The 18,263-nt window shown below is 54.8% G+C and overlaps 1 protein-coding gene across 6 annotated transcripts in view; it reads left to right on the forward strand.

Annotated features, from left to right (window-relative positions):
* Positions 1-18,263, forward strand: part of HMCN2 (hemicentin 2) — a 176,357-nt gene that overhangs the window by 35,496 nt on the left and 122,598 nt on the right. For all 6 annotated transcript variants that reach the window (XR_004433195.1, XM_033193925.1, XM_033193964.1 and 3 more), the window contains exons 9-16: positions 2,656-2,800; positions 3,304-3,425; positions 4,563-4,835; positions 6,215-6,356; positions 7,028-7,155; positions 7,677-7,790; positions 10,125-10,274; positions 17,496-17,696. Coding sequence is in view for 5 of the 6 variants with exons in the window: in XM_033193925.1 (XP_033049816.1) it covers positions 2,656-2,800; positions 3,304-3,425; positions 4,563-4,835; positions 6,215-6,356; positions 7,028-7,155; positions 7,677-7,790; positions 10,125-10,274; positions 17,496-17,696 (1,275 nt within the window). In the remaining variant the exon portion in view is untranslated. The remainder of the gene's footprint in view (positions 1-2,655; positions 2,801-3,303; positions 3,426-4,562; positions 4,836-6,214; positions 6,357-7,027; positions 7,156-7,676; positions 7,791-10,124; positions 10,275-17,495; positions 17,697-18,263) is intronic.

Below are 18,263 nucleotides of genomic sequence, written 5' to 3' on the forward strand. Positions count from 1 at the left end.
CACTTATCTATCCATCTGTTTATCCATCTATCCACCCATTCATCCACCCACCTGTCCACCCACCCATCCACCCATCTATTCAGCATTCATCGTGAGTATCTACTATGTACCAGTCATGGTGCTAGGCACTGCAGACACAGCAATGGGCAGGGAGGACATGGGCATTTGCTCTTCCATAATCACAATCACTGTCATAATCACAATCATTTAAGTCACCATTTGGACACTTTCCATGGGGCAGTCCTGGGCCAGGCTCCTGCCATGTGCTAGCTCACTGATGCTTACAGCTTTTCTGAGGTGTGTCTCCACTTCATAGATAAGGAAACTGAGCCCACCTGGCTCATAGGGCTGCCCTGGGGGTGCCCAGGCTAATGCACACAACAAGACAGCATTTGGGTCCTCAGAGGCCACACTGAGAACGTATCCATTTGTGGGCAAGGGCCCTCCAGTGTGGTAGCTGCTGTTACTATTACATCATTGCAGGAACAGGTCGCTTTGTCCGCTAATCTTTGGCCATCGTCTGTTGGTTCCCATATGTGTGGCTTTTTGCTGGTTTCCTGAGTGTCCCTGAGGTCTCACTGTTCAGGCTGGAAGCTCCCAGGGAGAAGGGTGGATTTTTGGCCTTTCAGATCTGCCCCTGGTCCTAGCAGGGATGTCTAGGGCCACTGGCCATCTGGCCTGCTGGCTTCATTGCCTTTCTCCTGCTCACTGTCTCCCTGCACTGGAGGTGACCGGAGGGGAGCTTACAAAGGTGGATGTCACTAACATTCTAGCACTTCTTTGTGGGGGATCTCAGTGAGAGGCATCCTCCTCTGTCCACTTCAAATAGAGATGCAGGGAGGGGAAGAAGGGCCAGCTCTTGAGGCTGGCCATGGTGCCCCTCGTGCCCATGGTGCCCATGGTTGGTAGAGGACTTTGAGGACCTGGGTGGGGCAGGGCAGGGCTGGGCAGGAGAGCTGGAGACCTATTCTTTCCAGCCTCCCAGCTTCCACTCCCCTGCTGTGGTTCCGGGGCCTCTCTTCCCTTGGCCTTTGCAGCCTTGAGGAGGAACTTTCAGGAAGGAATTTCAGCAGGGGGAATAACAGCCTCTGTTTTCTTCCCCTGTTGTTTCAGATGTATCCAAGAGTTTGGAGTTTAGCTCTGGCTTTTGTTCTCTATCTCAGCTCTAGATTGGAGTTGGGGGAGGGATTTGGTTTGGATTTTTGTTTCCTTCCCTGCCCTCCAGGTCTGGAAGGCTGGGATTTCGCCTTGTAGCAGGTGACTCTGGGTTTGGCGAGATGAGGGCGGTCCCTTTTAGCTCATGGAAATGGAGAGCCCAAGCTGGCTTGGCAGAGGCTCCCAGGGTGCGTGGGTGAGCAGCGACGGCTTTGCACACAGCCGAGGACGTGGCTGGATGGTCGGACGCCCCTCCCCCCCGGGACAGATGTGGCAGGGAGCCTGGAGCATGATGTCACCGCTGCCTGCCCATCCCCAGCCTGGGCTCCAAGGAGGTCTAGTGCATTGTCTCACCCCCGGAGCATCTCTGCTGGGCTCCTCTGCTGGCGGGGATGGGGAGATGGTGACACAAAGATTGAGCCCTTGCCAGGGAGCACCCAGCTCTGATGGGCCACGGCCAACCCTGCGGGGCAGTTTCTCAGACTTCTCCATTGAAGTAATTCCAATAGCCAAGGGAAGGGACTGTGTCACTCCAAGACCAGGCTCAGGCCAGGGGGGCAGTGGCGTCTGATTGGGGTCCCATAGGGCTCATTACAAGCTATGAGATTTTATTGAAGTCTCTGGTTTTATCTCAAAAATGTGTGTGAATGTTGCATTTATACCCATCCTCTAGCTGTGCTTTTTTTTTTTTTTGTTTTGTTTTGAGATGGGGTCTCTCTCTGTAGCCCAGGCTGGAGTGTAGTGGTGCGATCTTGGCTCACTGCAACCTCCACCTCCCGGATCCCAGTTCAAACAATTCTCCTGCCTCAGCCTCCTGAGTAGTCGCTGGGATTACAGGAATATGCCACCATGCCCAGCTAAGTTTTGTATTTTTAGTAGAGACAAGGTTTCACCATGTTGGCCAGGCTGGTCTTGAACTCCTGACCTCGTGATCTGCCCACCTCCGCCTCCCAAAGTGCTGGGATTACAGGTATGAGCCACTGCGCCTGGACTGGTGGGCTAATTTTTAAATGAAAAGGCTTATTTCCAACAAAGTTGGGTAAAACTGATGTTCTAGGCAGAGAAGCTATTGCACAAACCCACCGTACCCTTGGGGAACCTAATCCTAGTTGGTAGCATTTCATCAGATTTCATACAATTGAGACGGTACAGCGGAAGGGCCTGGTCCGGGCTGGCCAGTCTTGAGTTGAATAGTCTAATCAACTGCAAAAGCCCCAGGAGCTGTGCCTAGGGAAACTGGTGATGCCACATGTATTGTGCCACGAGTTCTCCATGCACCACTTCTCACCAGCTCCTCAGGACAACGCAGTGAGGATGGTACCATGATCACCCCGTTTTGCAGAGGTGAAAACTGAGCTTAGAGAGGTGACCACCAAATGGTGGCGCCAGGGGTTGAATCCTGGCCTCCTGGCTGCTGGTACATCCCTACGGGTCTCTGTGTCACCGGGTGTGGTGACGGGGCGGTGGGGAGACATTCTGAGTTCTGGTCCCTGCCTACAGGCGCTCCCCTCGTCAGCATGGCCCCCAGGATCCATGGCTACCTGCACCAGCCCCTGCTGGTCTCCTGCTCGGTGCACAGCGCCCTTCCCTTCCGGCTGCAGCTGTGGCGAGGTGAAGCCAGGCTGGGCGAAGAGAGGCACTTTCAGTGAGTGGCCCATGGCAGCTGATTGTCCCCAGCCACAGGGTTCCTGGCTGCTGAGGCCCAGGAGGGATCTCAGGGGAGTGGGTGGCAGGAGAGAGACCTTGGTCTCTGTCACGGTCCTCTTGGGCAGCCCAGCCTGGGACTTCCAGTGCAGCCAGGGATGGAGAAGTTTGTCGTGAGACTCCCACCACTGCTGGGCCATCAGCTGGTGAAGAAGCCGGGGGCCTTCCTCAGCTCCTGGAAAATTCAGCCCATGCAGGGCCCAGCCGTGGGTGTCAGAGCAGGAAGGATGGAGCCCAGGACTCGGAGAGAGTAAGGCCCTGAGCCACACAGCATGTCATGGACTGTCCATGTACTTGGCGGTGTACATCTTCTTACCGTGTCTCACAGGGGAATTGGGGGCTCCCCTTTGGGCAGGATTCAGGGGACTGAAGTCCTGAGGGACAGATGAGGCCGAGGAGACCCTGACCGGTGATTGTGCGTCTCCTACTGTTCCCTGTTCACAGGCAGTCAGGAAACAGCAGCTGGGAGATCCCGCGGGCCTCCAAGGCCGAGGAGGGCATGTACGAGTGCACAGCCATCAGCAGGGCTGGGATCGGGCGAGCAAAGGCCCAGATTGTCGTCACAGGTCTGTCCCTTGGGGCCCCTCCATGTACCCCTTCCTTACCCTCTTCCTGGGTTCTTCCACCTAGGATTTCCTCCCGGTGAGTCTCCAGCCAACTGCCAGGACTGTTTGTCATCCCGTGTCTGGCTACCCAGGCTGCCACCTGCCTGCTGCCCCTCCTTTGTGGCTGTCTCACCCAGGAACGGCCTGTGGGTCTCAGCTGGAGGAAGGCTGAGGACGCGGCTTGGGTCTTCCTGCCCTGCCCAGCTTTGATCCCAGCTTTGACTTCTTGGGGCTCGGCTTTCAGGGGCCGCTGTCCATCTCGTGGTCAGGACAACCTTCGTGCCTCCAAGTCCTGGCCAGGATGGTGCCATTGAGCTGGGGAGGTTGGAAACACCACAGACTGTCTCCAAATGAAATTGGTTTTATTTTAAAAATTACTAATGCAAGCTGCTTTGTAGAGAAAAAAAAGGAACCCGTAAGTGTGGAAAGATCAGCCATTCTACATAGACAGCCAGAAACGACACATGCTCCTTGTAGGGAGGCTGGAAAAATATAAACAACCAAAGAGAAGATCAAAATAACTTGTAATCCCTCCATTCTGCCATTTGATTTACTTCCTTTCGGTTTTTTTCTATGTTCAGCAGTCTCTGATCTTGCCACTTCTTGTGGCTTTTTGCTATCCAGATAGCAGTTTGCTTAGTGCTTTCCTCCTTGGGGGCATATTTGGCTGCTATAAATAGCCCTGCCGTTGGTACAGAGAATCGTTTTGAACACATTGCTCTCTTCCCCTGGCTGGAGATTTCCAAGGCTTTATTCTTCAGCGTGGCATCTTCGACTCGGAGGCACGAAGATGGGCGTCCGGCTTGTTGCACATTGCACTGGCTGTTATTTGGAGAGCAGGCGTGTATCGTGCAGCCCCTGGCGGGTGTATAACGGTGATGGGAGAAATGACCTCCCACTGGGGTGATGCCTGACGGTGAGCAGATGCTGGTCACCCATGCTGCTGGCTGACACATCCTGAACGATCTGGTTCCGGCAGACCTGCACCTCAGCGTGGGGTCAGAGCAGGGTCCCAGGTCTAGGCAGCATCTGGGCTTACATGATGACCCCCGTCCTTGCCTCAGCTCCTCGGTTCCTCCTGTGCTCATGTCCCTGCAGATCCCCCGCCGCAGCTGGTCCCTGCTCCCAACGTGACTGTGTCCCCAGGGGAGACTGCCGTCCTATCCTGCCAGGTCCTAGGCGAGGCCCCCTACAACCTGACGTGGGTCCGGGACTGGCGAGTCCTGCCGGCCTCGACGGGCCGAGTCGCCCAGCTGGCTGACCTGTCCCTGGAGGTCAGCGGCATCATCCCCACAGATGGCGGGAGGTACCAGTGCATGGCCAGCAACGCCAATGGGGTCACAAGGGCATCTGTCTGGCTCCTGGTGCGAGGTGAGGCTCATTCTGCTGCTGCTGTTCCCTAGTTCAACACTTGACCTAGTGTTTACCCCAGAAGCCGTGACTCCCTCCCTCTGCTCAGACATTGTCTCTGGTAGGCGACAGAAGCCCTTTCAATGTTTTTTGAACTTTCAGCGAGAGAGAACTCTGTAGCCTCCTAGTCAAAGTCTAATGACTCTCACTGCTGGAAAGTTCCTCCTAATATCTAACTTAAATTTCTACTGCTGTAGGCCAAGCCAATTTCACTGTGTCTTGTCCTTTTTTCTGTGCCATCGAGCCCCTCCATTGTTCCCCACTCCCCACTGCACCCTGCCCAATAGGTAGGGCAGGGACTGAATACTGGAACCTTGTGGAAGCTCAGAAGTCAGATGTATTTGGCAGAGATCAGGCAGCACTGACTAGATGGGGGTGGAGGAGGCAGTGCCGAGAGCAACCATACGGGAGTTTTAAGATCCGGGTATGATCCTGGCTAACCCGGTGAAACCCCGTCTCTACTAAAAAATACAAAAAACTAACCAGGCGAGGTGGCAGCGCCTGTAGTCCCAGCTACTCTGGAGGCTGAGGCAGGAGAATGGCGTGAACCCGGGAGGCGGAGCTTGCAGTGAGCTGAGATCCGGCCACTGCACTCCAGCCTGGGCGACAGAGCCAGACTCCGTCTCAAAAAAAAAAAAAAAAAAAAGAAAGATCCGGGTATGGCCTCAGGTCTACCGAGAATCTAGACAGAGCCTCCTCCCCAAGTGTAAAAACAAGGATGTTGAACAAGTGTTCTCTCTTGTGCCAGTGGCTTTTGAGCGGCTGCTGGAGTGTGTTGGGCAGGATTCTGAGGCTGTGTCTAGGCTCTGCAGGAAGGAGGGGATCCACCAGCGGTGTCTGCCGCCAGTGTGGGAGGGCTGTGGTTGCTGTTTCTAGACGTGCGGGCCTGTGAGCTCTGTTTGAGTCTGACCAGCCTGTTGTTGGTAGTTTCCAAAAGGCCAGGTAAGAACCTAAGCTTGGCGCCAATAATAGGGCAGGCCTTGGGGTCAACCTCAAGGTCACTGGAGACAGGAGCCATTCACAGCCCGGGCAGCTGCCTGACATCTCCCTAAGGCTCCCCAGAGTGCTCAGCCTGGAGTGGATGTTCCAGGAGCACAGGGCTCCAGGCTGGGATTGTTGGAAAATCAGTCTCCATGTGGCCTGGGGATGTGCTTGGTGGCCACCTGGTCTACCCAGTTCCCAGAGAAGCCACCCCCGGGGGACTGAAGCCCTCTGGGGTCTTTGCTTTCTCTGTCTTGCCCATCTGTGACTGTGGGAGGGGAAGGGCCAGGGCTGGGTGCCTGGGAAGGCACGGCTGCGCTGATGGGCTCATCCTCACCCGTCCACTTTTTGGGTCATAGAGGCCCCACAGGTCAGCATCCACACCAGCTCCCAGTACTTCTCCCAAGGTGTGGAGGTGATGGTCAGCTGCTCAGCCTCTGGGTACCCCACACCCCACATCTCCTGGAGCCGTGAGGGCCAAACTCTACAAGAGGACAGCAGGTGAGGGGCAGGACTCCCAGGGGACCTCTCTGGGCCTTGGCCTTCCTACGTGTAAATGAAGGAGTAGCATTTGCCTTCCTTGCTCCTGGGATCATTTGAGACTCGGGAGTGAGATGACTTTGGAAACATGATGCCACCGTGTGGGCTCAGTGCTCGGGGACTCAGGCTGTGCGGACCTGCCCCCGAATCCTGCCCCCATCATTCAGGCCGTGCGGACCAGCGCCAGAGTCCCGCCCCCACCATTCAGGCTGTGCGGACCTGAGCCCAAATCCCGCCCCCGAATCCCGCCCCCACCATTCAGGCTGTGCGGACCTGCGCCGGAGTCCCGCCCCCGAATCCCGCCCCCACCATTCAGGCTGTGCGGACCTGCGCCGGAGTCCCGCCCCCACCATTCAGGCTCTGCAGAACTGTATCTGAATCCCGCCCCCACCATTCATGCTGTGCGGACCTACGCCCGAATCCCGCCCCCACCATTCAGGCTGTGTGACCTTGGGCAAGTGGTCTTACCTCTCTGAGCCTCGTGAATAAAATGTACATAAAGTGCTTAGCACAGGCCTAGAGCAAGCCATCAGTACAAAATGGTCGTCGCGAGTGGCAGTTAATTTGTTATTAATGATGACTGTGAAGCAACCCCTTGTGTGACCTGATGTGTTTCTATGGTGTGATTCCAGAATCCATGTGGATGCACAGGGAACCTTGATTATTCAGGGGATAGCCCCAGAAGATGCTGGAAATTACAGCTGCCAGGCGACTAATGAGGTTGGCACTGACCAGGAGACGGTCACCCTCTACTACACAGGTACCCGGGCCACGAGCATCACATTGCAGGAGAGGGGCCTCCTTCCCTCCCTCCCTCCCTCCCTGCCGTCCATCAGTATTTATGGAGCATTTATCTGTTACGTACCGTACTGGGGGCATAGCAGTGAACCATGGTCCCTGTCTGGGTGGAGCTGCTATTCTAAGGAGGAGGCACACACAGGCCAATGGGATGCTTCGTGATGCTGAAGGTGCTGTGAAGAACAGACAGCCTGCTGGTGCGAGGGAGGGATGTGTGCTGGGGGCGAGAGAGAAGCAGCTGCCACGCCCAGGACTCGGTCATGAACTCTCTGAGGCAGTGACCCTTGCCTTAGGGTCACTGTGGGAACAGGGTCGCAGGTGGAGGGACGGGGAGGAGGCATTGAACCTGCAGTGCTCCAGGGGCGGCAAGGAGGCTGGTGTGGCCAGAGTTGGGATGAGGGAGAGTGCTCCCTGAAGCTGTGGAAGATTTTCTTTATGACCTTTGAGGGTTGGTCCCAAATTCTGCATCTTTTCCCCACGCAGACCCACCATCGGTCTCTGCTGTAAATGCCGTGGTGCTGGTGGCCGTTGGGGAGGAGGCTGTGCTGGTGTGTGAGGTGTCCGGGGTCCCCCCACCCCGAGTCATCTGGTATAGAGGTGTGTTGGTGGGGAAGGGTCCTGAAGGAACAGCTTTCCAGAAAGCGGGGGGTTGGAGGGAGATGGGGGGTGTTCTGAATGAGGAGTCTGGGGAGAGCTGGCAGATTCCAGTCCCCCCACCCCGACCCACAGCCAGTGTCAGAGCTGGTGGGTTCCAGCTCCCCGACCCTCACCCCCAGCCTGTGTTGACACAGCTGTCGTAGGTATTCAGAGCAGCACTGAGCCAGACCCAGATTTGAATTCTGGCTTCCCTGGGTGACCTTGGGCCAGTGACTTGGCATCTCTGAGCCTCAGTTTCCTCATCTGGAAAATCAAAGATTGCGTGAGGATTAAATGAGTTCATATGTGCAAAGGTTTATTTTATTTTATTTTATTTTATTTTTTGTTTATTGATTGATTTTTTTGAGACAGAGTCTCACACTGGCTGGTGTGCAGTGGTGCAGTCTCGGCTCACTGCAGCCTCCACCTCCTGAGTTCAAGGATTCTTGTGCCTCAGCCTCTGGAGTAGCTGGAGTTACAGGCGTGTGCCACCAGGCCTGGCTAATTTTTGTATTTTTAGTAGAGATGGGGTTTTACCATGTTTGACAGGCTAGTCTGGAACTCCTGACCTCAGGTGATCCACTCGGTTTCCCAAAGTGCTGGAATGACAGGCGTGAGCCACTGTGCCCGACCATATGTGCAAAGATTTTAGAACAAGCCTGGCACATGTGCCGTGCTTGGCATTCTTAGTGATAGTGCTGACGATGATGTGATTATCTGGAAATGACAGTAATAATGACAGGGTTGTCCTGAGGCCCTGAGGTCATGGGCAGAGCATTTTCACGGTGCCTGCTGCCGGGCTGGAGTTTGACGGACAGGTGCTGGGGTTGCACTGGGTCTTTCTGGGAGCAGTACTCTGGGCTCCCTCTGAAAGGTCCACCGGGGTCAGCAATACTGTCCCCTCCCACCTGGTCGTGCTCCATTCCTTGCAGCAGCTGCTTGGGACCTCATCAGAGCCTCACCCTGACTCTGAGAAAGGCAGGGCAGGTGATACTAGCTCAGCGTCGAGCTTTTTTTTTCAGGGTCACAAGCAAGTGGGCGGCACAGGCTTCTGGATTCCTTCTTCACTGCGTATTCTGGCCAAGAGCCCTATCAACCCAGCCCTAGAGCCCCTCTTTAAAAGGTGACCTTACCATGAACTATTCTTACATCTTCAGAAGGAAGGAGATTCTGACACGTGCTACGTGGATGTCCTGCTAGGTGGACTCTATTCTAGGTGAAGTCAGCCAGACACAAAAAGACAAATACTGTCTGATTCCACTTATGTGAGTTACCTAGAGACGTCAAATTCATAGAGACGAAAAGATGGAGTGGTGTTCACCAGGGACTGGGGAGAGGAGAACACGGGGAGTTAGTGTCGAATAGGTATGGAGTTTCTGTTTAGAGAGATGCAAACAGTTCTGTGGAGGCCAGTGATGGCCACGCAACCGTGTGAATGTACTGGATGCTGCTGAGCTAAAAATGCACACCTAAAAATGGTTCAGATCGTCAATTTTATGTTATACATATTTTTCTACGATAAATAAAATAAAAATTAAATTAAATTTAAAAGGACGGTTAGGATCGGGGTATCCATTAGGCCTCAGGGGTGGATGGAAGTCAGGCAAGAAACATGAGGGAGGGGCCAGGCGCGGTGGCTCATGCCTCTAATCCCAGCACTTTGGGAGCACGAGGTGGGCGGATCACCTGAGGTCAGGAGTTTGAGACCAGCCTGGCCAAAATGGTGAAACCCTGTCTCTACCAAAAATATAAAAAATTAGGTGAGTGTGGTGGTGTGTGCCTATAATCCCAGCTACTTGGGAGACTGAAGTAGGATAATTGCTTGAATCCAGGAGGTGGAAGTTGCAGTGAGCCGAGATCATGCCACAGCACTCCAGCCTAGGCAACAGAAGAAGACTGTCTCAAAAAAAAAGAAAGAAAGAAAGAAAAAGAAAAATGAGGGAGGGCTCAGGGTTCCCCAGGCCCCTCCCAGAACTAACCCAGATCTCAGCCTGGACCTGGGGTGGAGGAGTGGACACCAGCGGGGAGGTCCAGACATGGAGTTCTTGGGCGATGAGCCTGTCATGCAGGGCCTGGCTTAGCCCCAACCCTGTTCAACAGAGAGAAGGCCCAAGACCCCTGCACGACTGGACCCAAGGGTCCAGACCTTGGGGCTTAAACCTGCCTCCACCCACTGTCCCCCAGGCCCCAACCTTGTGCAGCTGCAGGAGCCCAGGGTCAGGCTGGAGCAACCGCCCACCCTGGTCTCCATGGTAACAGGGACAGCGGCCTGATGCTTTATCCCCTTTGGTCCAGGGGATCTTGAAATGATCCTGGCCCCTGAGGGCTCCAGCTCTGGGAAGCTGCGGATCCCGGTGGCTCAGGAGAGAGATGCTGGCATCTACACCTGCCGGGCTGTCAATGAGTTGGGTGATGCCTCTGTAGAAATCCAGCTGGCGGTTGGACGTGAGTGTACACCTTGACTCCCCCTCCCCTGCCCATTCCCCTTTCCCAGCCTTCTGCCTGCTTCTGAGTAGGGAGGGGAAGCTCTCCCACACCAGTGGCCAGTGTGGATGGCATCATGTGGATCCTGAGCATGTGGGGACAGAGGAAGTCCAGGGGAGGTGGTGCATGCATCAGCTCTTGCTGGGTAACACATAGCCCCCAAATTGTGCGGCTTAAACAATAAGTATTTATTTCACAGTCTGAGGATCAAGAATCTGAAAGTGGCTTGGCTGGGTGATTCTGGCTCAAGGTCCATCCTGAGATTGAAATCAATATCTTGGCTAGGGCCGCAGTCATCTCAAGGTTTGCCTGAGCCTAGGGGATCCACTCCAGGCTCACTTATGGGGCTATTGACAGGAGGCTCCCAGAGAAAGAGAGAGAGAATCTCAGAGGGAAGCCACAGTCTTGGAAGTAACAAGCCATTGCTTCTGCCCTGTTCTATTGGTCCCACAGAGCAACCCTGGTGCAGTGTGTGTGGGAGGGGCTACCCACGGGTGTGAAGACCAGGAGGCAGGGATCACTGGGACCAGCTTGGAGGCCTACCACAGACAGTTTGGTTCAGCTCGGGATGAGACCTGAATTTGGGTCTCGTCTCTGTCCCCACCTATGTGCCTTGGTCATGTCATGGAGCCTCAGTTTCCCTCAGTTTCCCATCTGTAAAGTGAGGCTGACTGCACTACTCCCCTCTGTGGGTTGCTGTGAGGATTCAGTGAGGCTCTGTTAGCACAGGGTTGGGCCCATAGTGATAGCTTAGTAAATCGGGGGAGAGGGGTGATCATCCACTTGTTTCCAGATGTGGAGTCCAGATTCCTTGGTGACCAGTGCATGGCCTCAGCTGTGACTTCCGGGATGTCTCTGTTCCAGGTCAGAGTTCCTGGCACTGAGACTTGCTTGGAAGCTGTGGGTACAGCTCCTTGGCACACAGAGCTGGGACAGATCAGGCTCTAAGTGTTTGCTGAAGCTGTGGCGAGAGAGGCGGGTGCTGGAGTTCTAGGGAAGCGCAGAGAATCGAGAATGTGCTGGTCTGGGCTGAATGGGCCAGGCTGGGCCAGGGCTGGGTGGGGCAGCTGAGGAGCTCCCAAGACGGGCCAGGCTCTGGCTGGAGTAGGCATAGGTAGGAGGGTCTGACTTGGGGGAGGGAGTTGTGCTGTCTCAGGGTTGAGATCCTGTCAGTCTTGGGGTGCTCTTAGCCTTCGTTCGCTTGTTCTGTCTTTCATTCCTCCAACACAGAGTCACCAGGTGCTTGTGTGCCAGGCCCTGTGCTGGGGACACAGGGCAGGTGAGACATAGCACCAGCCTTTGTGTTGCTCATGAGCTCAGGCAGAGAGAACAGAGGACAGGCAATGAGCACGCACAGGGCACCAAGTGGCTGGAAGTTGCATCCTCAGGGGCTGTGGGTGCCCAGAGAAGGCTAATCCCAGGAAGACTTCTTGGAGGAGGCGATGTCTAAACTGAAACCAGAAGCACCCAGAAAGATGATGAGCTGGGAACAGTGTTCCAGGCAAAGGGAACAGCATGTGCAGCCCTCCCCATGGCAAGAGAAGTGAGGCAGAGAGAGGGTGGGGAGGGGGCGGCAGGACGGCTGCCACCTGATACCAGTCACTCCCCACCTGGGGAGCTGCAGAGAAGTTTGAGCTGTGCCCTGAGGGGGTTGGTGAGAGGTTTCCAGGAGGAGGGCAGTGTACTCAGACTTTTCCACTGTGGCTGGGTTCTCAGGTAGGCTAGGCAGGGCCATGGGCACAGGAGCCTGATAAGGACAGCCACAGAAACACAAGCTGGCACTTCTGGGGCATTTGCCTGGTGCTGGCGCTAGCCCAGAGCACATTTTGTTGCTGGCTTATGTAACCCTCACAACAACCCTTGGAGACAGAGCTATCATCATCCCCTTTACAGATGGGGAAAACAAGGCACAGGAAAGTTGCGTGCCTTCACCAAGATCACACAGCTGGTGAGTGGCAGAGGTAGGATCTGAACCAAGGGTCTTGCGCCTTCAGCCCCTGGCCTTGCGTCTGATGCTCACCAGCAGAGTGGGCCTGGGTGCTGCTTCACCTCTCCAAGTCTTGGGCTCCTGATTGCCAAAATGAGATGTTGTGTGAGCAAGAGAGAAGGAAGGCCTGTGGCACGTGAGCTGTGATCCAGCTGCTGACACTGGTATTAGAGGTTCTGGGTGAGCAGATAGGGTGCTCCCGGGAGGGCGCACCTAGTATTGTGATGGGCTTTGTCGTCTTTTGCTCAGCATCTGACTTATTTGAAGCAGAGCCATATTTCTTTCTTTTTCTTTTCCTTTCTTTCTTTTTTTTTTTTTTTGAGACGGAGTCTCGCTCTGTTGCCTGGGCTGGAGTGCAGTGCAGTGGCGCAATCTCGGCTCACTGCAACCTCTACCTCCTAGGTTCAAGTGATTCTCCCACCTTAGCCTCCTGAGTAGCTAGGATTAGAGGCATGCACCACCATGCCCAGCTAATTTTTGTATTTTTAGTAGAGACAGGGTTTCACCATGTTGTTCGGGCTGGTCTCAAACTCCTGACCTCAGGTGATCTAGCCGCCTCAACCTCCCAAAGTGCTGGGGTTATAGAGATGAGCCACTGTGCCTGGCCCAGAGTCGTATTTCTTTGGGATCCAAGCTGAGTGCCCGCCTAGACCTGTTCCTTTGCCTGTCTGCTGTTGACCTCAGAGCCATGTCCCTGTGGCAGAGTTTCTGGGCTAACTAGGTCAGGGAAAGGATGGACAATGGCCCAGCACCTGTAGGTCTGGGGTGAGCTGGTCTGGCAGCAGTGGTGGGAAATGAAATTTCCTGCCTATCTGGGTGGCAGCTGTGGTCCAGCCTTCCTGGCCAAGCTGGCAGAGGTCAGGAACGGGTGTGTACTGTGCCTGCTTCCTGCTGTTGAGCTGGGAGCTGGCTTCCTGGTAGTGTCTGGGGCATAGGAAGGGAGGCACTCTACTCTTCTGTGCCAGGAGGACCTGCAATTGTCAACCAGCCTGCAAGGCACTGGTGGATTATCTTCCAAGCCTGGCATCTGCCAGTCAGGAGTCCTAGGCGCCATGCCCAGGTCCACTGGTATTTGCCTGCCTTATTTACCTCTTGGAGCCTCACTTCTCTCGTCTGTGAAATGGGGAGGGTGGTAGCAGAGCTGTGCTCACAGGGCCCTCGAAAGGCTTCCTGAGAACGTGCTTCTCTCAGGGCTTGTATGGAATAAATAATCAATGCATGTGAGCACCCTCCCCCCAAAACCTGTGTCCAGGCTGGGTGAACTGACCAGCACTTGGTGAGGCGGGATGACTCGTCACATGGCTGGTTGCCTGACTGTGGGTGGCACCCCCTCCTGAGTTCAGTGCCCTGAGCTGTGGTGTGTGCTTTACTTGATTCCTCTCTAAATGAATGTGTGTCCTCTTTTTTTTTTTGAGATGGAATCTTATTCTGTCACCCAGACCGTAGTGCAATGGTGCGATCTTGGCTCACTGTAACCTCCGCCCCCCGGGTGCAAGTGATCCTCTTGCCTCAGCCTCCCGAGTAGCTGGGATTACGGGCATGCACCACCATGCCTGGCTAATTTTTGTATTTTTTGTAGAGATGGGGTTTCTCCATGTTGGCCAGGCTGGTCTTGAACTCCTGACCTCAGATGACCCGCCCACCTCGGGCTCCCAAAGTGCTGGGATTACAGGCGTGAGCCAGTGCACCCGGACTAAATGGATATGCCTCCTCTTTCTGTCCTCTCATTTCAGTCCCTGCTTCTTCGTCCCATCCTAGAAGCTCCTGGTTGCTGGGGGCTGAGCTGGGGAACAAGGAGATGTGCTGTTTTAGACACTAAAGACTCTCTGGCCAGCCTTGGGGGAGGGGAGTTGGGAAGAAATGGGCCGGGCTCTGTGATGAAGGGGCCATGGTGAGGTGACTTCTCCATCAGGCACAGCAGGTACTGGCAGAAGGCCCTGCACTTGTAGGGGTCCAGGATGCTTTTCTAATTTTGATTTCTTTTTGAAATCAGAAGAAAAAATGACCAATAGTGAATAAAGACAAATCCAGCCTGCATCGTTCATGTCTTTGTGCCAGTGCACAAAGACATATAATATAAAGAAATATCATTTCTTATATTATATGAATAGCATATAGAAATAGCATAAAGAAATATAATTTTCCATGTTTCTTTACGGAGGAAGAGGAGTAAAGGCATCTCGTGGCCCTGACCAGCAGAGCTGCCACCCTAGGTCCAGTCATAGGATTCTCTCTGTGGGAAAAGCGTTCCCCAAGTCCTCAGGAAAGGGGGCTGTGGAGACCCCTCCCCAGGGTCCACTTTGCCCATCTGCACAGTCTTCAGGCCTGAGACTCCTCCCTCCTCCTGGCAAACTGAGTCGCAGGGGCCCCTTCTGGAGCTGGCTGCACTCCCCCAGGCCTGCCCCCGCGCTCTGAGCCACAGCCCTGGGTGGGGGGCAGCAGCTAGGGGTGCGGGCTGTCCAGGCAGTGATAAGGAGTCCTACAGCTGTAAGGTACTGGGATCAAAGTGAAAATAGAGTTACCGCCTTCCAGATGGGTAAACTGAGGCCCAGAGTGAGGCTGGGGCTCATTCCCGCATGCCCAGTGAGGCAGAGGCAGAGTGGGGGACTTCAGGCCAGTGTCCCTTTCGCTGGGGGAGCAGCAGGGGCAGGGGAGTTACCACCTCTGTCATCTGACTTCACCAGGGCCTTTCCCCTGGAAAATCCCCAGGAGGGGAGTGTGGCCTGACCAGCTTGGTCTGTGCTCTCACCCTCAGCAGCTCTGAGAGCACCTCCTGCAGTTGGTCAGCAGCCTCACCTGCAAGCAGGAAGTTAGTTACCCCTTCCCTTTGAACCTGCCCTAGATGAGCTCCTCCCTTCCTCCCTCTCTCCCTCCCTCCCTCCCTCCTTCCCTCCCTCCCTCCCTCCCTTTCTTCCTTCTGCCCTAGATAAGCTCCTTCCTTCCTTCCTCCTTCCTTCCTTCCTTCCATCCATCCATCCATCCATCCTGGTGCTGGTCTTCATGCCTGTTACTTGGGGATGCCAAATGGTATCCTTTACACTTGAGCCTCAAGGCTGCAGTGAGCTATGATTGCGCCACTGTGCTCCAGTCTGGATGATAGAGCGAGACCCCACCATCTCTCTCTCTCTCTTTGTCTTTTTTTTGGAGACAGAGTCTTGCTCCGTCACTCAGGCTGGAGTGCAGTGGCACTATCTTGGCTCCCTCCAACCTCTGCCTGCTGGGTTCAAGCGATTCTTCTGCTTCAACCTCCTGGGTAGCTGGGATTACAGGTGCCCAACACCGTGCCTGGCTAATTAATGTATTTTTATTTTATTTTATTATTATTATACTTTAAGTTCTAGGGTACATGTGCATAACGTGCAGGTTTGTTACATATGTATTTTTTTTTTAGTAGAGACGGGGTTTCCCCATGTTGCACCCAGGAGGCAGAGGTCGCAGGGAGCCGAGATTGCGCTACTGCACTCCAGCCTGGGTGACAGAGCGAGACTCTGTCTCAAAACAAACAAAAACAAACAAACCAGAGTCAGGAGACAAAGCAGGGCTGTTCGGGGCTAAGGAGGGCAGGGAATTGAAAGTGATCTGGGAGGAGAGGGATCAGAGGCATGCTTGGAGCAGGAGGCTGGAGCTGGGTTCTGCGGTCGGGCTGGGTGCAGCTGGGGAAGGTAGGCTGTTGTGGTGTTCTGCTCGGGGTAGGTGAGGTGTGGCAAAGCTGTACCCCTGGTGGCCAGAGCTCTGCCGGAACAGTGACCTTGTCTAGGGCGGGCCCAAGCAAAGGCTTTCTGGGATTCTGGGATTCTGAGCTTCGGCGGCTGCCAGACCCCAGTGAGAAAGGGTGGTGTCTGAGGTCGGGTCCAAGACTGTCTTCCTCTCACAGTAACTTTCCAAGTTGTGTTTATATCTCCCTGGAACTCCTCTAATCCCTGAGGCCAGGAGGGAAATTTGCTGTCATGATTTGGATGGATGAAGGATATTTCTGGAGACAAATGGAAAGAACAAGGAGGTAGAGGCTTTTCCGTGGTGCCAGACTCAAAGGGTTAAAAAAAAAAAAAAAAAAAGGCCAGGGACCTCCCTGCTGCAGGGGCCTGGGACAAGGACCTGAGGACAGTGGCCAGAGGCTGCTGAGGGAAGGACCTGGACCCACTTGGCTTGGACCTGCTCCTGGCCTGCTGAAGGAGAGACAGGATCTTGAGTTTCTGTTTTGGGAAATAACTTCTTTTTTTTTTCTTCTCCTGATTATAAAAGTCAAATGATGCTTAGGGAAAAAAAAAAAAAAAAAGATGTGGAAGAAACACTGCAAGCTATTGACAGTGGTTACCTTAGGGAAGGGCGTGGGATTTGGGGTGTGTGGAGCAAGAATAAGGAGAATTTCTGCCCTTTGTGTATTATTAGAATGTCTTATACCTCCTGGTTTCCAGGACAGTTCTTGTTTAACCAGTTGTCCTGGGGTCACTATTAATGCAACCCCTTTTCACTCTCGAGTGGCTCAGTTCAGACCCTAATGTATAAGGTCACGTTATTTATAACAAGCAAGTTTAATTCTATATGCTCTTTACAAAAAAGTTCAGCCAACAGGGCAAGCTCTAGAGGAGAGGGCGAAGAAGACCCGTAATCCCCCACGACGCTGGCTGTTTGGGGTGGCGGCCACAGAACGGGCTATGGAAATGGCAGCTGAGTCCCGCCAGGCCCCCCAGGCCATGCTCCCCTCCACAGAAGTGGGCCTGGCTTAGGCCAGGGGGTTAAGCATCAGAGGGGAGCTCAGGACACCTCCAAGAGGAAGCCCCTCTGGCCCAGGAGGAGGCGAGGGGTAGGGGAGGGTAGGCAGGGGTAGAAGTGAAGGCTCACCCTCAGCTCCTGTGCCAGCAGGTCACAGTCAGACTCAGAAACACACCTTGCAGCCCCTCGGAAGGGCTTCCCGGGAGGTGTCGCAGTCAGGAGTGGGCCTGCTGCTCTCCTTAGCCTCTGGGGTAAAGCCAGGCCCCTGTAGACCCCACGAGTCACTCCCTCTGCCTCATCCCAAGAACTCTCCAGGGCTGGAGGCCACTCTGCTCAGGTTGACCCTGGAGCCTTGGACAGGAGTCGGCCCCCAGGTTCACAAGGGCAATAGTACAGGGGGAGGAGAGGGAGGCAGTTCCTTGGGGACCTGCCACTGAGCAGGTCCAGCCTCCGGGCATGGTTGACTGGTCACCTCCCTGCAGATGCGCCCCAGCTGACGGAGCTGCCCCGGGATGTCACTGTGGAACTGGGGAGGAGTGCCCTCTTGGCATGCCGGGCCACAGGCCGCCCGCCCCCGATGGTCACCTGGCGTCGTGGAGACGGCCAGCCTCTGGGACTCAGGCTGGGGGCCGGGCGAGGCAGCAGGTCTCGGCAGCCGGATTCGGGAGTGCTGTTCTTTGAAAGTAAGAGATTGGGGCTGGTGGGGGGTGGGCAGGGAGACAGGATGGCCTCTGACACCCCAAACCCCAAGGCCGGTGGCCGAGAGCAGGGCCCTGACCCCCAGCACTGACCATAAAGCGGAGGCTGATATGCCTTCACACTTCGGCTGGGTGGCTCTGGCCAAGTCATTCCGCTACGCTGACCCTGGTCATAATCGTGACCATGAAACCTACTAGCCACCTGGCTGATTGACAGCCCACTTTAAGGGGCTGTTGTGTGGATAATCTGTACTAAGTGCTTAGCACAGTTCTTGCCACATGCTGTCACACACGTGTACACTGCTATGGTTACCATAATTACTACTGCACCTACCCCACCACCCACTGTTTACTACACGCCAGGCCCGAGGGCAGGCACTGTGTCAACCCCTCCCAATCACACCACAAGATACAGGCCAATTACCCCCATTCCACAGATGAGCAAACTGAGGTTTCTCACCCTTCCAAGGTCTAGCCGTGTCCCTTACCCCTTCCCTCTCGGCCATCCCAGCCTTCCCTCCTGAACCTCTGTAAGGCCAGGCCATGCCCAGG

Source organism: Trachypithecus francoisi, unplaced genomic scaffold, assembly GCF_009764315.1.
Source record: "Trachypithecus francoisi isolate TF-2019V2 unplaced genomic scaffold, Tfra_2.0 Contig01585, whole genome shotgun sequence".
NCBI classification, from domain to species: Eukaryota; Metazoa; Chordata; class Mammalia; order Primates; family Cercopithecidae; genus Trachypithecus; species Trachypithecus francoisi.